The sequence below is a fragment of the Portunus trituberculatus genome, chromosome 13 (genome assembly GCF_017591435.1).
Source record: "Portunus trituberculatus isolate SZX2019 chromosome 13, ASM1759143v1, whole genome shotgun sequence".
Classification (NCBI taxonomy): domain Eukaryota; kingdom Metazoa; phylum Arthropoda; class Malacostraca; order Decapoda; family Portunidae; genus Portunus; species Portunus trituberculatus.
The window spans coordinates 3954564-3964280 of NC_059267.1; the positions used below are offsets into that span (position 1 = coordinate 3954564).

The 9717-nt window shown below is 38.2% G+C and overlaps 1 protein-coding gene and 1 long non-coding RNA gene across 2 annotated transcripts; one reads left to right on the top strand and one right to left on the bottom strand.

The window, feature by feature from the left end:
* The first annotated feature begins 1205 nt into the window (after positions 1–1205).
* On the top strand, positions 1206–5154 carry LOC123503198. Its single transcript, XM_045252742.1, has 3 exons — positions 1206–1448; positions 1927–3113; positions 3789–5154. The coding sequence occupies exons 2-3, from the start codon at positions 1995–1997 to the stop codon at positions 3951–3953; spliced, it is 1284 nt and encodes a 427-aa protein (XP_045108677.1). The 5' UTR covers positions 1206–1448; positions 1927–1994; the 3' UTR covers positions 3954–5154.
* On the bottom strand, positions 4642–8053 carry LOC123503199. Its single transcript, XR_006674365.1, has 2 exons — positions 5324–8053; positions 4642–5113 (listed from the first exon to the last, which is right to left on the bottom strand). It is a non-coding gene; the product is annotated as an uncharacterized LOC123503199 (long non-coding RNA).
* Positions 8054–9717: the final 1664 nt, after the last annotated feature.

Genomic DNA, 9717 nt, shown 5'->3' on the forward strand with positions numbered 1-9717 from the left:
CAGCATGTGAAATTTGGCAGTCATAATAAAATGACAAGAACACAATCGACTGTCTGCATAACAAAGACTCTAGGATGCTTCATTAACGTATACGTTGCCTGTTTATTCCAGTAAAACCTGCCTCATCTCTCCTCGTTTGTTACTGGCCCTACATATTTTTATTAACATTCCTGTCAAGTCTGATCGCCAATGTTGCTAAATATCCACCGCTGACCAGCACTGTGGGCCACTGTATAGGAAAGCTGGTAGTAAGTTTAAGGGTTACGTAAATATAAAGTGACCCTAACTTCGGAAGTTTTGGTAGTATAATAACTTATGCCCTAAATGACTTCCTAGTAATTTTTCCTTCTCTTCCCTTGTCCTTTTTTTATTTATTTATTTTTGTTTAGTTTCTTCATTCCCCCGTATTCCTTCATTTTTAGTTGTTCCCTTGTTCCTTCCTCCAAACTACACCGTGATCTTCAAGGCTACAGGTTACCCGGGTCATTGCGCAAAACAGGTCGTTGTCCAAAAGGGTAGAGGAGGAGGGATTCCCCACTTCATTGGCGTCACAAATGAAAGTGTGAGTGTACGTGTGTGACGTCATCGCTGGAGAAGAGAGAAGGGAGAAAGAAGACAAGGGTTTTTCATTGAGATTCAGAAAACGAGGGTCTTCGCATGAGACGCATAATGATTTAACTTATTGATAACTCAACATCATATTTATCTGTTGAGAGAGAGAGAGAGAGAGAGAGAGAGAGAGAGAGAGAGAGAGAGCACTCTCTCCTCACATTTCCTTCAAGGTCAAATATATAAACATCCAAACAGTAAAAGATTAGAAAACATTAAACTCAAATGCGTAGAATAACCGAGTGTTTAAGATTCTTTTTTTTTTTTTTTATCTCTATATGTGTGATGGTTATTTCAAACATACAGGGACTGCCACGTGTAGGTCAGCTGGCCTCTTGTAATTTCCTTCTTGTAATATACTTACATATCGAGACCTCTCCAGCCACTTTGAGAAATTGAATCACACAAATACTCCGAATATGTGAGAGAACTGGAAAGAAGATAAAACTGATACACGGAAACAAGGAAGTAGGAAAGAAATATTCGAAATCTAACAGGTTGCTTAGAGAGAGAGAGAGAGAGAGAGAGAGAGAGAGAGAGAGAGAGAGAGAGACTTTCCTATTCTTTTTCCTCCTAAACGAACCTTCAACCGCTACTCAGTTCTGCCTCAGGTTCAATACACGTCACACTATCCATGTCACACACACACACACACACACACACACACAGCAGTTCCTTATCTACACACGCACCATCCACCAACGCATTGAACCAATTGTCATACCTGCTTTACACTGCATTAAGTGCTAAGCCTGACATATACCTCTCTCTCTCTCTCTCTCTCTCTCTCTCTCTCTCTCTGCGTAGAGTTACAAGTTTTGGTCAGAAGTCTAGTTGTGGTGAGTATCTTGGCGCATTATTATACTATGCAGTGTTCAAATATAACATTTCCTTAAGATAAAGCCTGAAAAATAAGGAAGACGAAGAAATTAACGCGCATCACAGGAGAATTACGTGTTATTATTCAGATATACATGAACTATAACGTGTACTGTAACAATGTTCTTTATACTGTATGGAAAGTGTTGGATTGTGCAGGGGACGCGAATAATGACGGGAAAATTACACGACATGTTGAGCGCGGGTCATTCCCCGGAAAACCTTGAGGGCTGGGAGCAACGACATGCCCGGGCCTTGTGTGTGTGTGTGTGTGTAAGGAAAGTGCCAATGAAATAGCAAAGGGGAATGGCTTGTCTGAATTAGGAAGTGACATTGAGTTGGTGTAGAGAGGAGTGAAATGAAAAAAATGCCGCATACTCTCTCTCTCTCTCTCTCTCTCTCTCTCTCTCTCTCTCTAAATCACATCTCATATTTCAGATTATTACGAAATTGCAAGAAAACTAGTGTTAAAATAGAGAAATATAAAAAGACGTTATATTTTAAGCATGAATCACGGTACGGCAGTGAAAACAGGGGCAGTCTTTGGTGTGTATATGACTGTCTCAATCTTTTTTGTATACATGGATATGAAAAAGCCTTGCGCACCGATAAAGAGAACCAATGAAAGCCAGCGGAACACAAAATCTCTGGAAGTGACTTGGGCAGAGAGTGGAGAGAAGGTAGTGTACAGCAGGACTAACAAATGGCATGTTTTCAATAAATATACAGAGATAGTGCACGTACCCAAAAATATCGACAATACTGAAGAAGAAGAGGAAGGAAGAGAAGTGCAATACGATTATTTTCGAAGTGAACGAGTGAAAAGAATCGAGATCAAACCGTACATTGAAATATTGAAAGACAGATTCAGCAAAATGAAGAAATTTTCCGCAGAGGATGATTTTTTTATCCCCTCCAAAAAGATGTTGAGAAAACGAGTCCATCTCAACCAGAGCAACGCTTACGATGAGCTTATTCACCTGATAACACTGTCAGCATCACAGACAGTCTCCAGGGAAATATTCTCTTCACTGTCACATATTTTTCTTCTCACAAATTTTAATAAGGTTTCTATATCAAACCCAACAGTTTCTTTCCCTTTACATTTTTCATCTACCACCGCCTCTTCCATTTATGAGTGTTTGTTCGTCTCTCATTCCTCATCCACCTTGTGTAAAAAGAAAACAAAGTACTGTGTCGAGCCTATTGCCTTGAAATATAACTTGCAGATTTCAGACATACAAACAGAAGGTCCCAGTCACCTAAATGTAAATAAAGCTAATTTTAATGAATATCCCTTGATCGGTAACTGTCAAGAGGTAATCCAGCGACAGGGTGGAAGGTTAGGCGAGAAGTCGGGAGGAGTGATAGAAAACGTAAGAAAAGACAGACACACGGACGTTTGTATTGAGAACTTGAAAACACCGATGAAAACCAAGAAGATAATTGATGAAAGAAAGAATATCAAAGACATCCGCATTTCTCTCACCGTTGACGCACGCTCCAGTTTCCTTCAAGATGTCAATGGTCAGCACTTCCCCCGCAGCCTAGTTCTTGACCTTCTGTTTGACCTCGCGGGCCTCAACTCCCTCCACAAGCATGACATCATTGCCAGCCTCGTCCAGGTGAGAACCATGTCACTACTACACAGGTATACTAAATTTGTGGCTAGTAAAAAGAACAAGGCTAAAGTCAAAATTGCCACGTGCTTGACTTTTTTACTTCTATAACTTTCGCTATTGTTTTATTTCCGCTTTGTTGCAATGCAAACTTTACCTTGAATGTGAAAGTGGCAGACCAGAGGCACCAAAAATAATCAACTTAATTACATTCTCTCTCTCTCTCTCTCTCTCTCTCATATATCCGGTAAGAGGCCATCCTACACAGGGTTAAAAATATTTCTGCCTCAGTGAATGCATCTAATGACACAACCACGCCAATATTGAGTCATGTGCAGGATACAAAGATGTGTCCTTTTATATCGTATGATCTCAGCTGACCCTCATTCGGTAAGAGTGCATTTTGGCCTATTTTAAAAAGCGCGTGTTTTCACTAAGTCACTGGGAACGTTAAATCACCAACATCCAATTACTCAATACATATAAATTTTCTTATGGCTGGATTGGCTATTAAATAAAGCACAACAATTATGCTTAGTGAGGAAGATACTCATGTCAGAATAAAACAACCCTAAATCATGGAATAAACTATTCTGCTATAGGAAGAAATGATATAGCCTACTGTATCAATGAACTGAAGATGTTGTATAGCCTCGACCATACCTGTGCTCCGTCCCTCAGGTTATGCAGCAGCGGGTGGCAGCACGTGGATACCAGCTGGTGGCCTCCTCTGCCAAGGGAGGTGACTTGCTGCAGTACCTCCACCAGGAAGGTCTCCCGCCTCCTCTCCTCGTACACACCTTCTGGCGGCGCCCTCCCTGGGCCTGCAGCTACGGATTACCGTAGTATGTCCTTTGGTCAATACGGTTTCCCTTCATCAATTTTGAAAGCAAAAAAATGTATACATGTACACTAATTTATGAAATACAATAATCTTACTCTCCTTTTGCCATTTTGCATCTAGCAGCAATTTAGCTTCGTATTATAGATAGGTGTTTATATTCTACCCAGTGGAGAAATATGCGTGTATTTTCGCTCGTTAGTTGATCTGAGAATACGTAGGTCCCAAAATAAAGTCACGTATCTCTCTCTCTCTGAAACTGGGAAACTACAATCCTCATCTTTCAGACATACAGCAATGATTGGTTTGCTATTTCCTGGCAGCCTTTGAAGCACATAATTAGCTCATGCGTCTGAATATTGTTAATTAGGGGAAATGAAGCACAATATTAATGATCTGGTGGAGCTTTATAATTATAAGATTGCAAAATTATGTGAACTTATATCTTTGACCATTTGGCAATTAATTTCCTGCAAAATCTTCACATTACCATTTTCAGAGAGAGAGAGAGAGATTGTTATATGCTATTTTTGCATTTAATATAACAAGTCTCCACGCACGTCAAGGTGAAGGGAAACATCCTGCTGATAATGATTATATGATAAATGTGGTTTCCTACCCAGTGCCTTTGAACATAGTATAACCCAAACGAAATTCACACAAATAATCAGGAAAGCCTTCGACAAAACCCAATAGCAATGATTTCTTTTATTTGGTGTCATGTTTACAAATATACATTCACAAAAGATCATAAGTTATTTTGTATATGTACAAAACTTTACATTTAATAAACACTATTGAAATTCACTATAGCAATCATTTCTGAAAGTTCTCTCATACCCAGCGTTACTTAATTTCATATAGACTAAGAAAATAAATTAACATTGGGATAATGTATCTCTATGGACTTTTATTCAACCTCAGAAACCAAGTCTGTACACATTTGGGTGTGGGTGGGGGGGGGGTAGGGAAAGATTTCCATATAAACTTCAGGAAAATGTCACTTTATCGACCAGCTGTCATTCTTGAAGAAAACAAATACAAATGAATGCTTTGGCTATGTGTCTTAATAAGGCTATATGGAGGATTGGAATGAACAGGTGTGAGGAACTAAACACACACACCAAGAGCCTGGTAAGCAAGAAGTTCTAAATGTCTCAACATTCTGAAAAAAAAAAGAAAAAAAATATTGGATACTGCAAAAATCTCTAAATAAAACTGCTTCACTTTCATTACAGGACATCCTAAGCTGCTGCAACTGTATTGGCACTATCACATCATACAAGTGTTATTCACCGATACATCTGTATAAAAAAGAATCTAAACTATTCTTATATATAATGATATGGGGGTAAAATAACTTTGACATAAATACCTTGTACCATTGTTGCACTCTTGCCGGACCACCGAGTTTCAAGAGCAGCGTGAGTACCATACAGAAGTCTCTCGGAGCGTAGAGTTAAGGCTACACAGCAAGACATTCTGGCCCCCAAGAAGCAAAGCAGAAACTTTAAATTTAAATACATTCTTCACATATGAACTCTTAAAGACAGACTCCAATTTCCTGCTTGAGGGCCATTTCTTTAAAGCCTAAGTTTTATGGAGAGTGTACTTGGAGTTAGCTCTTTTATCTATGCTACCTATACGGTGTGTCAGTAACGAAAGAACAGTATAAACTGCTATGTCTCAACAGATCTCGGTTAGAAGAGTTACCATGTTCTGGATGGCTATTCTATTACCTATGGATGTGCTCAGACATATTAGGGTGGCTGATGGAAGGAAATTACTGCAAACAAAAAGGTGCCTGTCATTATATGCTGTGTTCTAAATCTTTGGGAGAAAAAAACTTCTCTTAAACAGAAAATTTCAAACAATATCCAAAATAATAGAATTCCTCACCTAAAAGCAAAAGTACATATCATAATGTTGTTTGGCAAGCTTTCATGTAGAACCTAATGGCAATATAAATAAAATGTTTCCACAACTTACAATTCTCAAACATTAGTCTCAGTGAGGTAATGTGCACTCTAGTGATGATGGTGTTTACTGTATTGAATCTAACAACACTGTAGTTCTCTATTCCAGCATTTAATTTTTTTTATACTGTGATTATATTATTTAACAAAAGATTCACTGATGAACAAAAACTTCACACTATTCTTTTTCTAGATCAACCTTTCCTCTGCTCAAGTAATGAACATTGCACATTACACCAAGCACATCAGTCCTTTCTTGTCAACACTGCTGCTGCTGCTGCTGCTGCTGACTCAGTAGTGGTAATTTCCATGAGATATAAAGAAGACATCATAGTGACTCAACCTTCACTGTGAGGACCACATATATCAACTTCATTTTCTTTTCAGATACCTAAAAACACAAGGAGATAATATTCCCAAAAGACATACAAATATCTAGGCCTCTTATATCTCCAAGCACTTGCAAACACTTCAGATCATCTGCAGTAATAAAGGTTTACAGGGTATTCTTAATAACATCTGAAATCATAAAGAATATGTATGGCTATCATCTTTGGTTTTGTGGCAATGGCATAATTTTCTATCCTGTCGCAACCACCCTGAAGGTTTGCCTGCTGTACAGCCACTTGTTCACTGCTACAAGACAATTTCAGGGAAGTTTTTTGCTCATCACACTGGTACTGGTTGTTAATATAACTTTTGCATAAAACTCTGCATCAATTTCCACAGCTTTATCTTTTCCCTAAATCTTTTAGTCTTCTGATCTGCTGAAAATTCACTTATGTGTTGTCAGAGTTTGATAAGACTGTCAGCAGTCCAGAGGACTTAAGACTGAGGGCAAACACTAAAGACTGTGAAAGTGAGTGCATATCTTGACATATACTCGACTTACAACCATGAACAAACTTAAATAAAGAATCTGTGTGAGTGGGCAAAGCACTGTGTCTGAAGCATCTGAATTAGATGTGGCTCCTTCAGGCTTTTGGTTCATCATCTAGAGTTGCTTACACTTAACTTCCCATACATTGTGAACAAAAATATGCTACTGGAATTCTTCAAAGATAAATAAATTAAAATGCATCAAGTAATATACAAAAATTAAGTTGAGAGAGAGAGAGAGAGAGAGAGAGAGAGAGAGAGAGAGAGAGAGAGAGAGAGAGAGAGAGAGAGAGAGAGAGAGAGAGAGAAAATACCAAACATAGATATAGTTCTCCAGTGGTTGCCTTGCAAAGAAAACTTTCTAGCTAGTCACACCACTTGGAGGCTGATGCAAACACTGCTTCATTTAGCTTAGGCAACTCCAAACTTTGTGTTCAATACTGCATACCACAGAATGACAGGCTGGCACTGGATACTGTCATTGATCTTTCATAACTAGCTGCTAAGAAAATGAGAATAAATGTTTCAATAGTGTTTATTATAAAAAAAAAAAAAAGCAAAAACGTAAATTTATTTTCATGACATTTAGATTGGAACTGAGCCATGTTATTTGCTACATGAAGACCAGAGCAACACAGCCAATGCTACCAGTCTTGTGTGAATACTGTACAACTGTTTAGCGTTCAGTTGGGAAATAAAATCAGGTACAAGAGACTGACTGTTAGGTAAGGCATCAAAGCCTCCTGTTATCACATTTCGTAACTGCCACAATCTTGGCCGCAAATAATGGAAAAATAATAATTACCACTGGAACTCACAATGTAACTCATGAACATGATGATGACACACCCTCTCATCCCTCAGCTCATGTCTGTTACCCAACATATGTGGAAGACTTTGTATGAAAAATAAGAATGAAATCTGCTTTAGGGAAACTCAGGAGATATTCAACAATCTCTACAGTAATACATGATATTTACATTCCAGTCTTAACTAAACAAATGCCTCCATAATTCCAGCTACCCTTTGCTGATGCCTTGAGTTTCTCTGCGTCATCCTGTGCGTTAATCATCAATGCTAAAATACTAACATAGATCCTAACATAAACTTCAATTAGAGATGAAAACAGAGATATTAGGACAACACTTGTTTAATAGTGGTGGCAGCTGTGTGTGTGTGTGTGTGTGTGTGTGTGTGTGTGTGTGTGTGTGTGTGTGTGTGTGTGTGTGTGTGTGTGTGTGTGTGTGTGTGTGTGTATTCACCTAGTTCACCTAGTTGTAATTTTACAGGGCCTGGGTATCATACTCGTGTGGCCCCGTCTCCATATCTACACACATCCAACTTTCCTTTAAAACTATGCACACTCCTTGCTGACACCACCTCCTCACTCAAACCATTCCACACCTCCACACATCTTTGTGGGAAACTATATGTGTGTGTGTGTGTGTGTGTGTGTGTGTGTGTGTGTGTGTGTGTGTGTGTGTGTGTGTGTGTGTGTGTGTGTGTGTGTGTGTGTGTGTGTGTGTGTCAATACCTAGAACCATTTTAGAGTCCTTTGAAAGCTTAGATGATGAAGGAAAGGGTGACTGATACCTGGAAAAAGAGGAAGATGAGGAAAAGGTAAGAAGTATGTACTATGTGTTAATTAAAGTTCATATTGCAATAATGCAAGCCACCTTAATTACTGTTACACTATGCTAGCAATGACTGCTAGAGAAGTAGAAATCTTTGTTTTTTTATTAACTTGAGAAGGAAAGGAGAATTGATTTAAAAAACGTGCTGAACTATAGCCACTCACAATTTGATAAGAACTAACAGCACATGAAAGAACTGTATAAAAATGGGAATAACAACTGTTGTGATTTAGAAGACACATCAGCATATAAGATAGAAGACACATTAGCATGTGTAAAGACATATGGTAGGTACTACACAGCCATCAACAATGAATAGAGACCAATTTAAAGAGAAATCTTCACATCTTTTCTGCTCCATAAAGTAGTGTCCCAAATACTTCTGAATTCTATAAGCATTTTCATCACTAGATATATCACTGCTCTAATCGAGATTCCCCAAAAATAATCTCTTTTTTTTTTCATTCAAACCTAACCACACCATTACCCCATCCACTCTCTTGCAACCTGTTCTAATCTTTTTCTTTAAACTAAAACTGTCTTCCCCTTTATTAAGCATCATTCATGAAGTTTTTCTTCATCTAGCCTTTATGGTATATGTTATATTCCAAAGTCTTGTTGATCCATTCTTATAATATCTCCATTGCCATATTTACTAAACCATTACAAAAATCATCTATTCTTTGTAACCCCTCAATCGTAAAGAGGGAATATAACTTCACTGGTCTAACTCCGCCCAAATCATTCACTGGCAGTCTCCATCACAACCATGTAAGTGCAGGTAACAAAACACTGTCCTGCAGAGGTTTCCCTGCACTGACATTATTGGGGTTTGCCCATGAAGCCATTCATTTCTGATGCCAACTATACGTGAACCTTGTTCATAAATATCTAATTGATTTTCTACAGTTGCAAAAACAATCATCTAATTGTTAATGACCAGCACAAAATAACCATCTACAAGGATTCATAAACATTGCACTAATCTATGCATCCAAACAAGTTTCTTGAGATCCTAATTCCTTGTGGCAAAATGCTAAAGGAAACCCTTCACTACCTATCTTCTTGTACATACATAATCATGTTATTTTGGGCCCTCTCATACATTTCATACAATTTTCTTTTGCCTTTCCATTCCCACTTCACAGATGGCATGTAAATCTCTACATGGATCCTGTTATCTGAGTGCCTATCAGTGAAACTTTCTTCCACCATCCATTTAATGTTCAACAATAATTAAAAGTTGAAACAAAATCTACACCAGTATTGTATGAAGAAAG

Excerpts from the sequence above, each read along its gene's own strand:
- LOC123503198 (XM_045252742.1), top strand. The coding sequence starts at position 1,995 with ATGAATCACGGTACGGCAGTGAAAACAGGGGCAGTCTTTGGTGTGTAT. Across the intron at positions 3,114-3,788 it reads TCATTGCCAGCCTCGTCCAG|GTTATGCAGCAGCGGGTGGC; the intron begins GTGAGAACCATG and ends TCCGTCCCTCAG.